The 21,865-nt window shown below is 41.7% G+C and overlaps 1 protein-coding gene across 1 annotated transcript; it reads left to right on the top strand.

Annotated features, from left to right (window-relative positions):
* Nucleotides 1-4,078: 4,078 nt before the first annotated feature.
* LOC120744240 (serine/threonine-protein kinase LMTK1-like) lies at nucleotides 4,079-21,497 on the top strand. The gene is given in 15 exon segments (XM_040048493.1): nucleotides 4,079-4,474; nucleotides 4,477-4,547; nucleotides 8,477-8,618; nucleotides 13,080-13,159; nucleotides 13,512-13,630; nucleotides 13,724-13,811; nucleotides 13,950-14,083; nucleotides 14,795-14,879; nucleotides 14,964-15,085; nucleotides 15,274-15,423; nucleotides 16,121-18,311; nucleotides 18,672-19,412; nucleotides 19,501-19,681; nucleotides 19,771-19,974; nucleotides 20,339-21,497. Coding segments are annotated over 15 exon segments (4,557 nt in total). The 5' UTR covers nucleotides 4,079-4,254; the 3' UTR covers nucleotides 20,368-21,497.
* Nucleotides 21,498-21,865: the final 368 nt, after the last annotated feature.

Raw genomic sequence — 21,865 nt, 5'->3', positions numbered from 1 at the left:
ATTTCGCTGTGCAGCTGGCGAAGTAATGTGTGCTTTTCTAATATTTATGAAGAACCACGAGTTGTCGCTCAGTTCGCGATTCCTCCAAGAGGAAGTGAGACGGCTTTTCAAATGTTGCACTTTCATATTATATTTATACCTGGATTTTCTTCTGGGTGACCATATTTGACTTTCTGGTAAAGAAGGAAGGCTTAATAAAGAATGATCCAAATGACTTAATTTTGGCTAAATATTGAAAAGTATCCTAGAATATGACTGTTAGATTCCCAACTGGGAAGAGGGAAGCTAAAAAGGGAGCAGATATGGATTCTGCAGTCCCCTATTTACTGACCCATTTTGAAACTCTTTTGGCAGAGTCCTGGTGGTGAAGGGATATGCAAAGAAGTACAGACACCACTTGCATTTGGGGATTCCCCAAACTCTGTGTGTGTCCTAAAATCTCCACCTTGCCAATCATGCACTTATACATACTTGTAAGTTAGCAACTAGGTACTTGCACTCCTTGTTCAAAGTAAAGGTGGTTTGACATTGTGAAAAAACTTACTACTCAGTATTTGGAATTTTCCTTTAATTGATTCCCAAAGCTTATAGAAAGGGTAGTAGTTTTTTATTTATATTTATTTGTTGTTTTATTTATTTGTTTTTTACTAAAATGTTACAGAAACTTGATCCTACAGTTAGTTGGTCGATTGTTTGCCCTGAACCCAGACCAGAGTTTCAGGCATACAGCAGAATTTCTTGAAAACAAACAAATAAACAAACAACAATATTTATTTGAGGAATTGCTGTGTAAAAACCTCCAGTAGTACATAGCTCACCATCCAGCAAACCTTGGACTTCCTGGATATTTCATGGTCTCTCTAGTACTGTCTCGCTAGTTTTATGTACATAGACTGTACAAAAGATCGATGTAGCCTCTAGCTCTGGTTGCAAAAATAAATCTAGTATTGTGAGTTAGTATCTCATGAGTCCAATGGCTTGACCACGTTCCAAGTCTTATTTAAAACAACATAATATTCATTTTTTCCAAATTTTACTAGAGTAATTTTAGAGCATAACTGCTCATAAAGTAGGGCACACTGTAGAGCCAGGCTGACATGTTGCTACATACTGTACAGAACCATGCAGTGCCTTTCATTTGGCATTCGGATTGCAGAACCCACATTTCCAAACTCAAGGCTTCAAAAGAGGAGCCTGCATAAAAGAGTTTAGGATTTGTATGTCCATAGAAATGCTGATCTTCATTCTGATTGCCTTGTGCAGCATCATTGGTGAATACTAGATACTGCATCCCAGTATCTAGTAAGGAGAGAACTGTTGGAATTCAGTATACATGCGAACCTTATTTTTGCAAACAGAAGTCCCAGTTGCAACTGTGAAAGAAAAAAGAAATCTCCTGTCTCAAAGCTGTGTATGAAGCTGGCATTTAGCTTCTCTGAAACTGCAAAATTAGTTAGTTAGTAACAGTGTCAGTGACATCAGCTCTAGTGAACTATATATATATATATATATATATATTTTGTGGGACTGTGCTGTGGGGACTGTAACCAACTGTTTATTGGTAGCAAGCAAGCAGAAACAGGACCAGTTGATCAGCTCCTGGGCTTGTACACGATGACAGGCAACTAATAGTCTCCTTTAGAAGTGACAACATGTGTATGTCTGTTTTATGTTGTGTCCTTCAGTGGGCTCTGAGTCACCGTGCCCTCTGATTCAGCATGTATCATTGCTGTTTCTGGCACCATCTGCACAGCATGGTTCCTCCCCACTCCCTCCTCCTTCCCCACATTCATCCATCAATCCAGCCCTGCCGGCACCTAAATTGTGCAGCAGTAACTTAACGCAAATGCTAACTCTTATTTTTTAATATCACTTGACATTTTCATGTTGCTTTTAGAATATTTTATTGCATTTTTCTTGCATTCTAATGCACCCAACATTTTATTCCTATTTGATATAATGGGTTGTGTTTGTTGTTTTGTAATGAGGAGACAGCAGGAAATTCTGTGCAAAAGGATTGAGTAATGAATCAGTGCATGTACATATGTTTTAGTATACAGTGTAATCCTTTGGAGTAACTGTTGAGCAGATACAAATTCTGCCATAAATGTGAGAATAACACAGGTGAAATGTTTAATATTGTGTTACAGAGGGAAAGATTGCATATTTCCTTTACTTTTATGGTTTGCTTCTTGATACTTAAAACATTAGAAGGCTTGAAAAGATGGCATTTTAAGGATCATCCCCTATTTCCCTATCAGCCCCCTCACAGGCTGTGTGTTGTGGTATGTGGTGGATCTAGAAAGGGCGCTGCTTTGTTTAGTTTCATAATCACCTTCTTTTCCACTTCACAAGCTCTCACATAGTGAGACACACAGACACACACACCCTCTCTCAGCGGGCAAGGCATCAGCAAAAAGGAAGGGGCATGAGGTTTACCGCACTGTAAAAGCCAATCAACTAATATGTGTTGGCCATCAGGACGTTACCATGGTGATGTGTTGGCGGGTCAGTGCCCACACATATACGCTCATGCACTGCAATTCTCAAAGCAGGCTTCACATAGGAACCCTGCCTGTTTGCACTGTCCACTTCCATGTATATGTAAATGGAGGGTATACAGGGCTTTGTGGCCATGACCTCAGGGTTAAGCTTTGGTTGGAGTAGTTCTGTTTGGGTTGCAAAAGCTGTCAGGGCCGGAGAGGATGCTCCCTGCAGCCGAATGGGTCTGGAACTGCTGGGTCTTAGTCATGGAGCTGTTAAAAACCCAGGTACAAGAATCACAGACCACAGCAATCCCAGTCAGCACTGGAGTATGCTTTTGTGTGTTAACATCACAGTTGTAAAGTAATAAAGGAAAATGGATGGAATACAGTTAAATACAGTTCTGCTCCTTTTCTTGAACCAGCTGGTGAATTCATCATTACATATAAAGAAAAGCTACAGGGTTACTGTAAATAAACTACTGTAGATAAAACTATAAAGCCATTTAAAGCAATGCATTATCAGTGACTACAACATCTAATCCTTTACTGAATATATATAATATCTCTCTATATATATAATCTAACTATAATCCTTAATTTAGGTTGTGTGCTTATATAATTTATATTTTTATGATAAGTTAAGTTTTTTCAGCCTGAATAGGAAATTCACTATTTGAAAACGTTATTCTGAGTCACATCATAATGATGTCACCACGGTCAGTTTAATAAAACTTTCTAATGCAGAGACATTAGAAAGACAGAGTCTGAAAGACATTTATTCATCTATTGCAAGGTAAAAATCTTATCATTACAGCGTCTGTAAACCTGAAGGTTATCACCAAAATCTGAGAATTGCTCTTTAATACAGAAAATCTCTAGTTAAGAAAATGCAAGGCAAGTGCTCTTTAAGAAATTGGAAATTATAATTATTATGGGACAGAGGAAATAACATATATGTACAACACAGTATAATATTGGCCATGTTTTTGTCCTATGATCAGTAGTTTGAACTGAAGTGTATAAAGTTTTGTTGCTGTGTGTCTGTGTAGATGTCATGAAGAAAGATTTTTAAAAAGAAGAAGAAAGTAAAAAAATTATTGAATAAATGTCTTGAGCTATGTGGAAAGAATACTGCTTAATTTCATGCCTGCATGTTTGCATCTGTTCCAAGCCTTCTTTCACAGACTCTCTGTCTCTCTTCCTCTGTCTCTCCTTCTTCCTTTGTCTCTTCCATCTGTGCTGGCAGCAGGTTTAACGCTGTAAATCAGCTTATGTAGATGCGCCAAACTCTGACATCTGGCCCCTCTGGCCTTTTCTAAGTTACTACAGGCTGAAAGACAAACTAACACATGTGTGCTGCATATATGCATACAGGAACAACACAACAGATTGTGGCCACATACAAACCAAAAGAAAACATTTTGCCGTTGTTTAATGGAAATCAATTACTTACAACTAAATTAATTTTAGTTGTACTTTAGTTCCAAACACTCCTTTGAGAGCAGTTTGGGCGGTATTGAAGAAGTCGCAAGGTGCATTAAAAGTACACAGTCAGCATTTTCATCATCGTTTTTTACAACTGAAATAGAATGAGCCATTACTCCTACTCTGCTGCCGCTTTATTCATTTATTTAGCAGTAATTGTTTTGGTGGGCAGTTTAAAACTTTCAGCTTCTATGACTCAGAGTACATCGTAACCACTGTAATTAATCTACGGCAGCCTGCTTTCTACACAGTCTATGGAGATGAATATGAAACTGAAGAAGAAATGCTAATGAGGAGTCATGCTTCTTTCATCAGGCTTGCCCATAAACATTCACAAATCACCTCTATCTGCACTTTGGTTTTAATTTCCTGTATGACTACAGTTTACCATCTGATCTCTGGTTCCATGCTTTTAACACTCGCTTTATCTTCTGATGTTGCAGATGGGGCTCCACTGAGCGAGCTGTCTTGGCCTTCATCTCTGGCAGTGGTAGCTGTCTCCTTTCTGGCCTCTTCACCTTCGTCTTCCTCATGCTGGCTTGCCTCTGCTGCAAGAAGGGAGACATTGGCTTCAAGGTGAGCTCCCTGCTGCCCCCAACTGGACGTAGTGAGAGTAACACAAACTCTATGGAGTCAGTAGATGTCCAGGGAATATGATGATCTGCGAGTTAGCCGAGTAACAAAAAAAAGAAAGAAAGTGGGGGAAAAAAAGGAAACTTGCTTTTATATCTGCTGAAGTTTGTTAGATTTTATGCATTTAAAATAACACACTGCTAGTGTCCACACACACATGGACACACATGGAATCCATTCTAAAGGAAGGGAAACATGAAGAAAATGCTTAGATAAGCCAAATGACAAAAGAACTAGGCTCAAAATCTGTGGTTGATGGACTAATGAATCCAAATTTGAAATTTTGGTTCACATCACTGTCAGTATATATGAAGAGGGTCAGGAGAAAGGTACAACACTGATTGTGTACAGCCATCAGTAAAACTTGGTGGAGACCCTTCAGCCAGGGGTTTGCGGGATCTTGTCAAAATTGATGCAATTCCGAACACAAAGATTTTGATCCAGCATGCAATGCTGTCTAGAAAGCATTCGATTGACAGCAGCTTTGTTTTTCAGCATGTCAGTTACGTACTACCCATGCAGTAAAAGCATACCTGGGTAGAAAAACAGCCAGTGGAACGCTACCCATCATGGAACACAAGGCAGCCAGTGCCTAAAGGATAGCTTTGAATGTCCTTTAAGAAGCCTGTATTCTCTGCATTATTGTAGGGTTTTTGCCTTACAATGTAAAGCCCCTTGAGGCAACTGTTGTGATATGGTGCTATATAATACCACTGAATTGAACTGAATTTTTCCTGAAAAAAACTGTGATGACGAATAAAAATGGTCCTAACAATTATTGACTTCCAAGCTTGTTAGAATTTATACAAACTGTGTTTTTGCCTTACATCTATGTTGGCATGTATGTAAACAAATTATTGTTCCTGTTTCCCTTTTTCCTCAAAAAAAAAGGGTTCTGCACTGATTTAATTAATTGAAGTGAATGTCTCTCTCTTTCTGCATCAGTAAAGCACACCTTAAGTGTTTTAGTCTTGCTAATGACTATTGTCTGATTGTATGAAAGTGGAAGACTTACCAATTCCACACTGGCACACATTGTCTGTGTGTTGCCTTTGGCTGCCAGCATGACTCAGTCATGCTGTGTCAAACATCAGCGCTGAACTGAGCAGCTGATGAGGGCTAACAGTGACTGACACAGGCAGGGGGCATATGGAAAGAAGGAGAGAGGGAGGAGTAACTCTCGAGTCGCTGCCGTGCCTGCTTCTTGCCATTACTAGTTTCTTATGAGCATGCTGTTTGTTTTATGGAAGAAGTGTTGCAATATGTTTTCATTTTGTCTATGTATATTTGTCTGTAACTGTTTTTAGCTAAAGACACTGTTGTCCAGCGCTGACTGGACAACAGTGTCTTTATTTGTAATTACTTGAGCAAATTCAATTACAGTATTCAAATGGGAGGATGAAACCTGTGTTTGACATTGCTGTTGTTGATTAGATAGCTGTAGAAAGCAGAGGACAGTGCAGGAGTGGGGATTAGAGCCAAGCTGCTTGTTCCTTGTGTATGTACTATATGTGATGAGAATCAATGGGAACTGCCTCTAGTAGGTACATGCTGCAGGGACAACAGTGTCACTAATGAGCACTGCATAGAGAGGTACCTTTAACAACTGCAGAACTTTTCCTATTAGTGGATAAGTGTGTTTATGTGTGTGTTTGTGTGTGTGGCAGTCTGTCTCTCCCATGCCAGATCGCCTCAGCCTCATTATGTGAAAACATAGTTTAATAACCAGCAGGAACAGCGGAAGCCTCAGTCTGTGTCTACTTTTCACTGGCCCTAATGACACAAAGATGGCTTAAGCTGCTAAAACACCATCATACAATAGTTGATTTGTTTTTCTTGACAAAGCAAAGCTTCGTCTTTCAGCCAGGTTGATAAACCAGTATAGAACTATTGATTCCTGCAGGGATATTGTCTTCCAGCACCATGTCATCAGAGTTCAGGATGGAAATAGGGCTACTAAACAGCCGTCCTAACGAGTCAGTGTCTTGCACAAGGACATGACAGACACTGCATATGAAGACAAGCCAAGTTCTTGTTAAGGGAGATATATTTCGATTTTAGAGCGCAGATGTTTTCAAATATTTATCTCTGTTTCTTAGGTTAACACCAGGTATCACATCATGATTAAGCGGTCCCCCTGTCTGTCCCTCTCAACAACTCGCTTGTAAGGTGTGCAGTGTTGTGGGACTGCAGAGCTGCACTGTTGCACCGTCCAAAAAGCTTCATTATTCCTCTTCATCGCAGTGTTCTTACTGGTGCGTGTAGTGCGAGGCTGGGTATTAAGTGCTTTCTAAACTGAAGGCTCTCAGGGGAGCTGTGCAATGCTCACTCACAGCCAGGTGCTCGCTTTCACACTTCACTCTGAGGAGAGTGGCAGATGGTTCTGCTCAATGAGAAAGACACACACATTCCTATGTACATATTAGTGTTTTATAACACATGTTGAATAACACACACACACACACAGCCATTCAAATATTCAACCTGCAGCTTAATATCATCCTTTCTAATTTCTTCCAGCTCTCTCTTTACTGTTTCTTTACATCAGTGGTTATTAACCTTTCAGAGGTTGCTGTTAGGCTGAAACTGCTGGAGAAAAAGCTCTGAACAATAAATTAATGGAACACACGTGAGACTCTTGCTTTATTCAGTTATTTTTACATATCCTGATGAAACCAATTTTTCCTATTATATATATTAGATTACAGTTTTTCTACTTTACTGTTTATTTACTGTAGTTGTTTGGTTGTTTTTTTCACTCAGTATTTTTAGCAATTGTATCAATAATGGTGGTCCTTGTTTGTAAATTACCAAACAATAAATTCTACCTATTGGGTGAATGAACACAGTGCATATTTTGAAACTATATGCATGCAGCAGAAGGTGAGGAGAGGTAACTACATGTAAACGGCAGTGCAGGATTTGTCATTTGCAAGTGCTAAGTGATCCTACTGGCCAGTAAAAGACAAGTAGTCCATAGAGATCTGCCTCTTGGTTTAATATCAGCAGTATTTATGCATACATTTTGGGAGAGAGCATGGACAAGCTACAGCAGCTGAAGTGCAAGGACACTGCAGCAGACCAGAGAGTCCATTTTTAGGATGAAGTATAAGTGGCAGAGTGGAAGATATGGGATATGGTGTATAGCAAATGGAAAGAGAGGATCATCATCTTCCATGAGTTTTGCCTCTTGGAGGAGGGGATTAGCATTTTGTTTGTTTGCTTCTTTTTTATAGCTGATTATATTCGCTTCCTTTTCCTCCTAATGTGCTATAGTGGCTCAGTGTACACTGTGTGAATAGCTTTTTTGTGTGTAGTGTGCAATACAGACTGCGTCGCATAAAACTGTGCAGACGGAAACACCAGGAAAAACTGAGATCATTCAGACACTGTAGTGGCAGATGTAATAGCACAGTTTAAATCTCACAGCTATCAGAACACAGTTGTTTCCCATGAGGCCTGTTAGTGCGAATCCTGATGTAATTTTCAAAGTTAAATCTATTAGAACAAGTCTCTATGAGATAAAATGTACTCAACAACAAAGTTTCTTTCTCTGTGAATAAAAAACAAAACAAAACCTGAAAATAAGAATTATGTTTCTGATGTTCAGCTGTGTAAGAAAGTAAATACACTGGAGGGAGGAAATAAAGACAGGCTTTGTGTACACGGTTTGAATAGTGGCATGCATTTATGTGTTCCCCCACAGCGTCCCACACAATGCACCCTACAATGTACATGACTAATGTATATGGGTAGGTGGAAGTGCCTCAGTGCATTTGAATGTCTTCACAGTTGAACCATTGTCTCCCACTATTTCAGTGGAAGGACGACTGTGAGTGGATGACTAATCCCAGCGTGTTTCTTTGCGCCAGGAGTTTGAAAACACAGAGGGAGAGGAGTACCAGGCAGATCTCTCCGCCCTGGCCTCGCCTTCCTCCCAGAATGGCCCCGAGGTTTACATCCTTCCACTCACCGAGGTCTCCCTGCCTGTCTCCAAACAACCTGGCAGATCCAGTAAGAAACTGCACAACAGCATACACAAATAACATGGTGATGTATTGGAGTATTTGAACTATGAACTTGGGTTTGCTTGGTGTTTTTTTTTTTTTCAGTCCTCTTGACCTCCATTACTTCTTTTAAGCCATTCTAAGAGATGTAACAAAGGCTACATTTCTCAAGTGGATTGTGGAACATCTCACTGGTTTTATTCATGTAGAAGATATAAACTGAGCTAATTCTGCCAAGCTCAGTTGGCCTTCTTCATTTTTAGTCTTTTATTTGTTTCTTCTCCCTTACCCTGTGTCTCAGTAAAAGAGCGATATGTAACTACTGTGCAACATATATAGAAATTGACCTGCTGCATAATTTCGCAAATGTAAAAAAAGATCTGACCTAACCCCATTGCATGAGACTGCTACAGCAGTGTTTTCAACCCTCATCCTGCCAACATATTTAACATACATGGACTGATGTGACGAACAAACAAAGACGAAAAAAACCCAACAAAAAACAAAAACCCTGCAATTTACTCCAAGAGGCAAATATAATAGCAAAATAATGATAATATCACACCTTATTGCTACTCAAAGCATTATTAGTTATATAAACAGTCACTACCCAGAGCTCATAACTATACGAGAATGTAGGAACTTACACTGACCATTAAACTGATAGATTCACTAATATGCTCAGTGCCTGCAAAGAATTCTCCTATCTGTCAGTCTCCTCCTTCACTCTCCCTTCATTCGTGTACAAACACTAAGATACCTTAAACTGCTGCACTTGGGGCAGCCGCTTGTTCTGAACTGGAGTGGGCATTCCACCCTTTTCCAGCTGAGAACTATGGCCTTAGACTTGGAGCTTCTAATTCTCATCCCAGCCATTTCACACTTGGCTGCAAACAGGCCAAGAACGAACTCAAAGGTGATGGCTCAATGAAGCCAGCAAAACCACATCATTTGCGAAAAACAGAAACGAGATCCTGAGACTACTGAACCTGACACCCTCCACCCCCCGGCTGCACCCAGAAATTCTGTCCATGAACAGAATCGACCAACACCCACTGAAGCAAGTCTGACTTATTGCTGGAAATGTAAACCGACTCTAACTGCAGTTTAACAGAGACTGGAACTAGCAAAAAATAAACACAAAATCCAGGCAGTTACACTGTAGCACCCAATTAGCCTCATGCTTTGCTCAGGGCATGTTGGCATGTGACAGGGGAAGCAAACAGTTTCTGCATTCAGCAGCAAAGGTAACACCTTTTAGATTGTCCAGCCTAGCATTTGACAGTCACATCAGCAGATGGAGTTTTGCCCAGGGGGGGTCATTGCTGCTCAGATTGAGGCTTGCAATGCAACAGTATCAGCCCTCCTTTTCATATGTGGCAGGACCAGGGCATCTATCTGTCTCAGGTAGACATGTCTACCTGATGTCTCCAATGTTCTGATAAGTTTCCATCTGGCAATGACATCTGAGTTTTTCTTCTTTAAAATCACTGCTAGAGTGCCTCCGCCTCTGTGAAAACTGTGTGATACTCCCATTTGAGACTCATGGCAAACATTGACTAAATAAATAGTTCTATTTTTTTTTTTTAAAAACTGCTTAGGTGTAATTGGGGTCTCCTGAGACCCCAGAACATATGTATTTTTAAAAAGCACTAATTAAAGCAAAAAAGGGAAAACAGGGACGTGGAATCATTAGGAACAAATTGCCTAAAAAAGTCATGAAAATATGAGAAAAAGTGAGATATGTCAAAGATTATGCTCTGTGATCTGCATGGAACCCAGGCAATGAGATGAGGGTTAAATCCATGTTCCAGCACATGAATGCGGGTTGTTTTTTTCTGTTTTTATCATCTTATTTTAGAACAGTGTTTCATATTATTTTGGTATTTTTAGTTGATAATTCTATATTTGTGTTATTTCACGACATTCTACCTCAGACGCGGGATGTTCAAGTGCGCTTTCGCCTTGATGTGACGTGTATATATTTGTCGATCTCAGTGCAAGTCAGATCCTGGGTGCTCAAAGTGCCTCACCCTGTATGACTCACTGGCTGTGCGCGCTGCACTGTGCTCAGCTAGAAGGGAGGTGAGTTGCTGCTCAGCGTCCCAGGATGTAAGCGTCAGCAATGATTGGACAAGGCAGCCTCAGGCTCACAGCCAATCACTATTCTCGCCTCTTTCCCCCATAGCTACTGCTGTATGATTGGTCCAGGTGTTGCAGGGTGAGGAATGGGTAAATGGCGAAAGGCGAGATCGTGAAAAGAGTGATATTGACTCCTTCCAGTGATTCAGAGGGAGAACACTCTATGACTCATTCCTCTTTATAAATAGTTGAACCTTTTGTACTATTGGATTTACTTTTTTACATGTATATTTCACACAATTAAGCAATGAAGATACACAGAATGTATATTTCCTTTAAAGTTGATATTTTCGGTTTTTCTGAATAGATGTTTTACATTTGTTGTTACCCATACATAATCATCAGAAGCTCCTTCACATGTCATAAACTGCCTACCCTCACACTAGCATGCATGGGGTGAATGAATTATCCTCACTACTGGTAAGAAAATACCAGTAGTATATTTTATACATCAGGCATGGATGATATTTTCTATATGAACCCATACATCAGTTTGAACACACAGCACAATGTTTGCCTTTAACAATCTGAGAGTTCTTCTTTTCCACTTGTTGCTCTAATCTTTTGTCTAACAGATCGTGTCAAACTTTCAGACTCCCTATAGAAGCTCAAAGCTGACTCAAAGTCCATGTTTAAAGTGTTAGCATGTATTTTCAGTTGCATCTTTTCATGAAATGCCAATAGTAGGACAAGAATGCACACTCACGCTCATAAATTCCACATTTGGAATAATATGACTTCTTAATTTCTCTCTCTCTCTGTTGCTCTGTCGAGCAGGGGTAGTGGAGGCTTGGAGGCTGGGGTGGAGAAGTGTTGTTCTGTTATCACTGTGACACAACCTCTGTCCAGCGATCCAGTGGAGAATGGGCCTTGTGTGCCACTTTTGTGTGTGTGTGTGTCTGCAAGTGTGTGTTTGGTGCACTGGGTACCAGGAGACACTGTGAATGTGTGTGTGTGTGAGTGAGCGAACCAAACAATGGGCCTGTTTTAAACCGGCTGGGCAGTGGGGGAGCATAAGGCCTGGCTAAAACGTCCATGGAACGCGCAAGCGGAGGACTGGCATTATGAGGAGAATACAGTGAGGGGTCTGTGACAGAATGAGGAAAGACAGGGGAAGGGTGGTGGCATGCACCAGGACCTAAGAGCAGAGAGATAGGGGTGGTGAATGCGTATGACAGAGGTCTTTTTTTGTGGACAGAGCAGTGTTTGTGTCATGTTTGGCTGAGGAATGCTGCTGTCCTGGGTGATAGGGGGGCATTATGGGGGCCTTATGTCACTCCTGGGTGTCTTGAAGCTGCACATAGAGGTGGCGTGTCAAACGGCACACAACCAACATACATGACAGTCACATCAGGCGGGATACATGACCAGAAGCCGGGGCAGAAATCTCATCTCATCTTTTTTTTTTTGGTTCAGTAGATCGGACTTAAAGATTGTCTGCTCTTCTGTGTACTGTAGCTGGAAGCCTATATAGGAAGCAGGGATTTCGGCCTTTGCTCGACAGCTGGAGAGCTTTAGATGAGGACAGTATGTGTTTTTCTATGTGTCCCAGTTGGAGGATGAGCTCGGTGGAGACGGGGAGAGGCAACGCGGTGAGCTTGTTCAGCTGTGCAAGGGCTCGGAGGGTTAAATCCTGCCGAGGCGCTCACACACACACTGTGACCGTGGGCTCCTTCTCACATACACACAATGAGGCTAAGTTGCCTGGGGCTGGGGCCGGGGCCACGGGCTCTTGGTTCTCACACTCTGAACCAGTACTTCATCTCAGCCTGGGACTCGGACTCAGTCGCTGTGACGGTGCTCAGAGTGGCTGGCCGCTCCGCTGCTCCATCATCATCGTCCTTTCAACATCTTCATACTTAAAATATGAAGATCCATGGAGGTATTTGATTTTGTGCATAAGATGGATGATTTGTAGAATTATGGTGTTGCTGCAATTTGTGTCGTGACAAAGAAATTCTTTGTCCTTAAAGGACAATTTAATTTATATGGAAAGTAAAACATTTATTTGGCTTCAGGCAAGCTTCTCTTCAGTAAATGTGACATTTTATTTAGGAAATGTATTCTTTTGCTCAGAGAGGTTTCTGTATTTTTGCCTTATCTGTGTTTTCAGTTTTCTTTTTCTCTGCTGTGGAGCTCAGCTTCTTTTTGTTTCTGCAGAGAGCATTCTTAACTTTCGATTTTACTCGTTTACCTCGTTCAGTGCGTTGAAAATTGTTCTTGTAAGATTCCTTTTCTTTTAGTCACTTCTTTGATGCTAAAGCCGTCATTTTCTTCCTGTCTGAGAGTAATCTTACTGTATGTCTTTCTTATTGCTCTTTTCCAGTCCAACTGCTGAAATCATCAGACCTTGGACGCCACAGTCTGCTCTATCTGAAGGAGATTGGAAATGGCTGGTTTGGCAAGGTAAAACTTTTATTTAGTTCTGAAAGCATACACTCACGCAGTTTTTAGATAGAGGGATTTTAAACACCTTTGCACTCAATATTACTATTTTAATATTCTAGTTTAAACAGCAGCTTCCTTACTATAATACGTGGTTTTTAAAATGTGTTCTACTCTTATATTGAATGCTCCAGTGAGGCTAATTCGATCGGGGAGTTTATTCCACAGGGGAAGAGTTGAAATACACAGCCACATTAGATTCCCTACATTTTACCTTGCTTCCTGGATTGTTTCGCACACTATTTCCATTCCTAGTTTATGTTTACTTTGGTTTCTAAATCTACAGTTTATCGATGCTGGCTAAATCTTGCAGGTTCTGCTGGGCGAGGTCAATGCAGGCCTCAGCACCACGCAGGTGGTGGTGAAGGAGCTGAAGGCCAGTGCCAGTGTCCAGGACCAGATGCAATTTCTTGAAGAGGTCCAGCCATACCGGTCAGCTTTATCAAACTTCAGAAACTCCACACGTTTTTATTTTATTACCGGTATGGTCTTTGCACAATCATACCTTCTAAAATTGTCTCACAGGACCCTCCAGCACCCTGCCCTCTTGCAGTGCTTGGCACAATGTACAGAGGTTACTCCTTTTCTGTTGGTCATGGAGTTTTGCCCTATGGTAAGACACATTTTAATGACCAACTTTGTTTGTTCAGTCCTTCATATATATTTTTTTAAAATTTCTTTGTTTAGTTTTGTTTGCAGAATTAAAGAAAAGTCAGTGTGTCTCATGTTCTCATATTTTTTCCCCTCTTAGGGTGATCTGAAGAGTTACCTCCACAGCTGTCAAGTAGCTGATTCTGAGACACCTGACCCGTTGATCCTCCAGAGAATGGCATGTGACATTGCTTCAGGGCTTCTGCACCTTCACAAAAACAACTTCATCCACAGGTATGTGTGTCAGTCCCGCTCCCTTTACCTTCTGGAATTTGAGCTTTAAAAGGAAGAATCTATTTGAATGGTTTGTGCGCCACCTGTTGGTCTCTCCTGGCAACAACATCCTGGTGCTGCCTGAGTAGTTGTCACAAACTCCAGCATCAGTGATTTTGTTGCTGGGGGCGAGCCCCTCTCGCTCTCACTCCACCATCCATGCAGTGGTGGTGGCCATAGCAACCAATTAGTGACTGCCAGGCTGAAAGCTCCCATTGTGGAGGAGGTGAGATTCCACTTACTGACTTAATTGTGAGTGTGTTTACGCACTTAGGTGATATGTATGTTACTCTAATTGTATAATTCTGTCATTTATCACTGAATTTTAACTGACAACATTACTGTATGTTGCTGTAAAAAAAGAAGTGCCAACATTCTAGTGCAGGTTAAAAGAAAAATCACCCAGACTCTTCTCAAGACACTTCAGCTGCAATTTTTTAAACTAGATCGGATCCCAAGAGAAACATTTTTTTAAACATAAAAATACCAAAAAGTTAAATTATTAAAGAACAGGCTTAGACTGTAACACACACATGGACAGAGAGTTAATTAGGGGAAAACAATAACAGCTACACTGTTGCACATAGTGCGTCTTTCTGAATAAAAGTGGCATTGTTTTATCTCTCTATTTAACAGTTTTTGGGGGGGTTGGTTGTTTTTTATTTTCAACAGTGACCTGGCCTTGCGAAACTGCCTCCTAACATCAGAAATGTCAGTTAAGATTGGAGACTATGGACTTTCTCACAGTCGGTACAAGGTCAGGCTTTTGAAATATCTGTAATTTTTAAAGACTGCTAGTAATGCTCCTAGTACTCAATATCTCTTTTTTTAAATTCTGTAGGATGACTATTATATAACACAAGACCAGATTTGGGTACCCCTGCGCTGGATTGCACCTGAACTCATAGACGAGGTCCATGGAAACCTGTTGGTTGTTGACCAAACCAAAAGCAGCAACATATGGTGAGTTATGTAAAGAGAGAGAAATGGAAGCTTTTATTGCAGATTACCGAAGCTACAGTTCGAGTTCACACATACTTAAGGCAAGCCGTCTGAAGGGTTACCGAATGAGTGGAACAGTTTGTTTGGAAAGTTTTTCTATCCGGAATATGTGAAGTGACCAACCTAAAAGATTTCTTTGTGTGTTTCAGGTCGTTTGGGGTGACTTTGTGGGAGTTGTTTGAGCTGGGAAACCAGCCGTATAGACACTATTCTGACAGACAGGTCTTGACATATGCTGTGAAGGAACAGCAGCTTAAACTACCCAAACCCCAGCTCCAGTTCCCCTTGGCTGACCGCTGGTAAGACATCCACACATAACTACACTCAGGAGAACCTACTGTACATACAGTGAATACTGACACTCAGAAAAGACTAGTAGCTTATACATTAGTGATGCCACACAAAATAGATTCTAGATGCTGGTAAGCCTTCAGTTCAAACTGACCAATGAGTTTCTAACAACCTTATTTTTCCTGTTTTATATCTTTTTATTTATTTTGATACAAGTCCATTGTAGCAACATTTGTCTTTGCTACCAAGGGCAGATGATCAATACTCTCCCTATTCTTTATGATCCCCTTGGCATCGACCAGATCCGAATCACCTCATTCATCTTTACCTGGGAAGCCTGCCAGATATTGTTTTTTATTTATTTTTTATTTCAAAACTGCTCCCTAAGGAATTAAACTATTTGGTACAAACACTGAGAAGCCACACAGATGCACAAAGAAAAGCATAAACATCTTCTAACTGTGTCAGCATCTCCACTGCACCTCCTTCATATACTATGCTGTATATGCTATTGACTAGTGCAGTAAATAAGTGCTAGGTGTTGTTATAAAGTGCTGACTTTGAAGTTCTCCTTATATCACCTTTTTTTTTAAATGTTGCTTCTGAACTTTTCTTCTTTTTTTAACAAAAATATCTTAGGATACCAGTAAGTGTTTTCCAGCCTGAAGGTGTGTGTGGTCTTTTCGGTCCCTCTTCTCCGTTCAGGTACGAGGTAATGCAGTTCTGCTGGCTGCAGCCAGAGCTGAGACCCAGCAGTGAGGAAGTACACCTTCTGGTCACATACTTGTGTGCCAAAGGCTCCAGTGAAGCTGAGGAAGACTTTGAGCAACGCTGGAATGCCTTGAGACCCAATTTGCTTGGCAGCACCTCTCACACAGCTACATCCACAGCTCTAGTTCTAACCCCTACACCAGCCTCAGCTGATGCCCCTAATACAGACCAAACTCAAGCAGTGGAGCTGGCCTCCTCTGCTTCATCCTCCTTCCCCCTCTTGGAGCACTTCTCTGACAGCTTCCACTCTGACACAGGTGATGACCTACTGACTGTCACAGAGACCAGCCACGGTCTCAACTTTGAATACAAATGGGAGCAGGCCCGAGCTGAGCAACCCTACTGCTCCTCCTCCACCAGTGGTCCACTGGGCCAAGGGAACCCACATTACCAGGATATCTACTATTCAAGCAAGGGAAGCACCACAGGGGGCTGCAAGACTGATAGCCTTACCTCAAGCATGTCCCCATCCTATTATGAACCCCAACACCCGAGTGTGGTTCCAGTATTGAGTGCCCACAGCCCCTCAGTCAGCAGTGAGTACTACATTCGCATAGAGGAACCAGTAGAGTGTAACATTAACCTGGATGACAGCATTGTGGACTACAGCCCAGGATTAGAAGTCAGTGACAGTAGATTGTTATCTGAGAGTGAAACTTGTTCAACCACAGCACAACCCAGCGCATACTGGTCTACTGCTGATAACATCAAATCCACTGCCTATGACTCTGATTCAAGTCCCACTAGCCAGCTAACCAGGGAACCACTGCTCAGACACATATACAGCACCAGCCCCCCACAATTAGGCCACTCCCAAAATTGCCTTTCGTCCAATCTCAATGACTCTGCAGAAAGGCCAGCAGAGTCTAAGGAGCAGTTAGAGAACCCACGCAGTTTATCACAAGCAGTCAGTAGCCCCAGCTTAGGGTTCTGTGATCCCTACCTTGAAGCAAACACAAATCATAGCACAGTTAATGAAAGCTGCCATAATATGGTAGGTCATCTTAGAAAGAGACTATCTATTGTTAACCACATCGGAATTGATGCAGGAACTGCTGACGGCGTGCTTTTGGGTCAACAGAGAAGTGGAGAAATCGAGGACGACCTTTTCTCTGAGGGAGAGGCCACAAACTGGATCTCAAACCATTCTGCAAACAATAACAGCCTGAGCTTTGACACAAGGCAGACAGGCAGCGGAAGTGACAGCTGTCTGGATCTGCAGTATACCAGTCAGTCAAACACAACTGAATTATGGTCTTTAACCAAAGCTTCCACCAGAACCTTCCACAGCTCCAGATCTTGTGATGCCTCAGAAGGAGGAGGAAGAGGATCTGACTGTAATAGTTGTAGCAAACCAACTGATTTAGGCTCATACATTCACTTATGCCACCAAGAAAAAGAGGAAGATGCCTTTCAAGTGGAAAGGAACACAACTAAAGATAATGTGCAAAGTACCAATTCTCTCACAGATGCAAGAATAAATACCAGAGACAGAGAGGGTGGAAAATATGAAACGCAATCATTTCTTTATGGAGATAGAACGTATCCTGCAATGATACCTGAGGCAAGCCACATAAAATCACCATCCTCTTTTAGGAAGCCTCAGGCTAGTCAAGCAGGACAACTGTCAGATAAGCAGAGAAGTAAGATCTGGGAGGGCATTTCGACAGGAGTATCTTTTGATCTGAGCGACAAGAAGCTAAACTATGCAGAGACACCTGAGAGAAGCAGAACATTAGATAGTGGAGTTGGCGTAAGAGACTCCAGCATATGCCTGGTTGAACTTGGTGACTACAGTGAGGAAGAAGATGACATTACAGATATTACTTCAGGGATCTTTGCAGACTTCAACCTCGACTATGCTGAGATAGAGGAGGAAGAGCTCAGCCCGCAGAAGAAGCCAGAGACAGCTGGTGACTCTTTAGACACCAACAACATGTTTTCATCAATGGCAAGCCCCTTAAGCCCTGATCCCTTCAATATCCCAGTCCTGCCCAAATCACTGGATAGCGGCTATGACACAGAGAACAACGAATCTCCAGAGTTTATTTTTAAAGAGCTTGGAGATCCCCTGGGTGGTGAGAGGAGCCCTAGGCTGGGCGGAGAATCCGAGCTTGTTTTGCAGGTGGGTTTAGGACAAGGGGTCTGCACTTCCACAAGCAACTCAGAGGTGCAGTTAAAAAGTCTAACTGAGAAGAACCCCTACAGGGACTCAGCCTATTTTTCTGACTATGATGAGAGGAGTCCCCAAGAGGACGGCAGTAAGTTCTTTGCAGGTCCACGTAACTGTCACCCCCCTGCTGAGAAACCAAGCCTTTTAGGAAATAATCATGCTGTAGAAAAGAAGTTTGCTAATGGGGAAACTTTAACAAATCTGAGACACATCAAAAGTTGTGCTTTGGTGAATCTCTCAGAGGCTGACAATAGTTCACCCCATTCTCTTCCCACCCCTGGGTTGTCTATGCTGTCACCATTTCCTCCACAGATGGGTGGCTGCCTGACCAAAGAGACCGCCCCTGCAGATGATGATCTTGGGTTGGAGACAGAGCACTCAGAAGACGAACCTTCCACAGAGCTTAACCCCGCCACTGGATCTGAGCCAAATTCCACTGTCCAGGATGCCCGGGAAGAGGGGAGCAGGAGAGAAGACTGCTCCAATTCCCAGTCATTGCATACTGGCTCCACCATAACCAACAATGACAATGACGAGTCCCCCAAAGAAAATGAAAATGGTGATGGCTCCACAGAGGAGGAGGAGCTACCCGAATTCAGTCATGTCAACGAGGAGACAGACGACAGAGGGGATGGTGCGAGAATAAATGAGGAAGAATTTGAGGACATAGATGCAGAGGAATGTGACTCACAAGACAGTTTGTGTGGAGAATCCAATGGTCCTCTTGACCTGTCCACTTCCTCATCATTGCTGGAGCTTTGTGGAGAGAATGTAAGAGCTCCACTGGAGGAGGCAGAGGATGAAGATGACTCGGATGATAGCGATTCTGATGAAGAGCTGAGGACCTACAACATTCAAGATGAAGACAGTGAGGAGAGTGAGGAGGATTTCACCACAGTGCCGGTGGTGGTGAGTGACTGCAGCAGGGCTAGACACCTCCGCAGCCTCCTGAAGATGCCCGGCCTGCTCACCGAATCCTTCTGTGAGGAGTTGGAGAGGAAGAAAAAAGCGGTGTCTTTTTTTGATGATGTCACAGTGTTCCTTTTTGACCAGGTACAATATTTTAATAGGTCAACGTTGTACAAACTGGGGAGATTATTATATTAAATTAAATCACTTAATTGGTTTTTATGCCTTCCAGGAGAGCCCCACAGGAGAGCTGGCCGACTATTCCTTCTCAACAGAAGTAGAGGCCAGTGGAGAGGAAACATCAGAGACAAAAAACTTTGACCAGCAGCCCCAACCTGACCCTGAACTTGAAGCTCAGTCACGTGAATCACCCTGTGTTTCTAAACAAACAGATGGAAACAAATCAGAAGAGGGTGAGGATGTAATATGTTGCAAAGAATAAGCCTCACTTTTTTTCTCACTGCATTTAACAAAGCGATTATGATTTTCTGTGTGCATTCAGGTGGGAACTGCGAATTGGAAGATGACCTGTCCTTTGAGCCCTGTCCATCCTCACCTGTCACCACACTTGAGCCCGCGTTAACACCCACTTCTCTCTCCAACAGTCCCGAGGCACCTAAACCAGCCGCTGTAGCACTTAATCGTTTTATGGTGTCACGATTCTCTATCACACATGTTTGCGACTCCCAGATGAGCTCAGCAAAAGGTAAAAATGCCTTTTAGTCCAACTTGTAGTAGTAAAAGTTTCTCTAAAATTGTGAGACTCCACTAAACGTCACCTCAGTTTAAAATACTGATCCTACTTTGTAATGTGGCTATTGAAAGATGGCTTCCATTGTAATGTTGTAAGCAAAGATCCACATGCAGCTAATATAAACAGCTGAAAGACAAAGTGGATTTAAAGATTCCTAAAATCTAATATTTAAGTGCTAATATTTGCAGCGATGTGGCTTATTACACAGACAAAGTAGATCTAGGGCATTCCTGGTTAATTTGTTTTTGTTGTGAAGTTGGCAAATACATAAATATAATATTTTTACCTTCTATTTCCAATATCTTGTGTCCCACAGGGAACAGTGACGATAATCCAAAAGACTGAGAGTGCCGTGCCACCACGATGAGAGAAGGTCGATTCCAGGTTCTTCTCAACACAGAAAAAGCAGCATTATTATATCTAGATGTTTTACAGAGTTTTATTTTTTAATCGACCTTTGGGGCATCTGACCCTGGTGACCCTTTATGAGACAGTGCCTCATATTGTAGTGAAGTACCCCGAATGATTTGCACACTATTATTATTATTTTATTTATTTTTTATGAAGAAAGAGCAATAGCTGCACGGATGGCAACCTAAAGTGGATACAAAGCGAAGTGTTATTGTCTGCAGAAATAGAAATGTTAGTTTTGACACGCAGTATTTATTTGCTAAATGCGGCATCAGTTCCTTTTCGTGACCTTACAGTTCTTTTGATTTGTGAATTATAAAAATAATCCCCCCAAAAAAGGAAAAAGAAAAAAAAAAAAAGTGAAATGACAGACATAGCTGCTCCTCTCATTGGCTGCCTTTGTCCATCTGCTTACCATCTGGCATTTTCTGGCAACTTAAGACTGTTACGGCTCTCATTGTTGGTGCCAGAAAACAGTGCTTGATGATTGTTACATAAGAAACTACAATGGATTTTCAAACAAAATATTTGACTTCAATGAAAAGTTATAGCTGGTGATGATGGTGGAGCTGGAGGTGCTTCATCCTAATTTCTCACGTTATCCAAATCACCATTGTGGGACTTTGTGGATTTAATATTAATGGCAACATAATACAGAAACCAGGATGTTACCACTACCATATTCTCCACCACTCACTCTAGTTAATGACAACCCACGGCTCTCCACACCTTTCTGAAGCACTTTGTGTTCCCCACGTTGCTCTTCGTGTCCACATTCTGCAACGAATCAGCTGAACAATGAGATTCCTCCCATTAGTGTCCATGTGCCGTTTATAGATTTAGGGTTGTTTTTTTAAATAAATTTGATCATCAGTAGAATGACTTTAAAAGGGACTCAGATGTGTCACCGCTGTTGAGTGGTGTCAGTATCAACATGCCAGTTATAAATGTTGAATGTCAGTTATCATTTTCGAGCATCTTTTCTACATCTAGGTCTTGGTCTCATCCATTATGCATCTGTTATGTTAGTGCTGAATGAACCAGGTATGAGGTGATAAGGGGAAGAAAAAAAAAGACATTCAAAATAGGACAATTGTATGAATCCTATATCAACATGTAGCAGGTAGCTTGACTTGAATTACTACTGCTGTATCGGCAGCTCACTCCCCCCTCTCTATCCTCCTGTAGCTCCAAGTGCCAATTCAGTTTCCTCTTTCCTTGCCTTTGAAGTTCTGCAAGAAGAGAAAACATTGCTAGTATTTTTGTATAGAGAATTTGAAGAAGATGCAATCCAGGATGATAGTCTCTCAAATTTGCCAAAGAGATATTTCAAAGCCCATTGGCTAAAGTGGCAGACGCCTTTGGAGAAGGTGAGGTGGGTTGTTCTATGCACCGGTAGTAACATCATTGCTGTTTCCATTCATCCCTCACT

The sequence above is a fragment of the Simochromis diagramma genome, unplaced genomic scaffold (assembly GCF_900408965.1).
Source record: "Simochromis diagramma unplaced genomic scaffold, fSimDia1.1 OVJJ01000321.1, whole genome shotgun sequence".
Lineage (NCBI taxonomy): Eukaryota > Metazoa > Chordata > Actinopteri > Cichliformes > Cichlidae > Simochromis > Simochromis diagramma.
The sequence above is the reverse complement of the archived record's forward strand: the minus strand, read 5'-3'. Positions and strand labels throughout refer to the sequence as shown.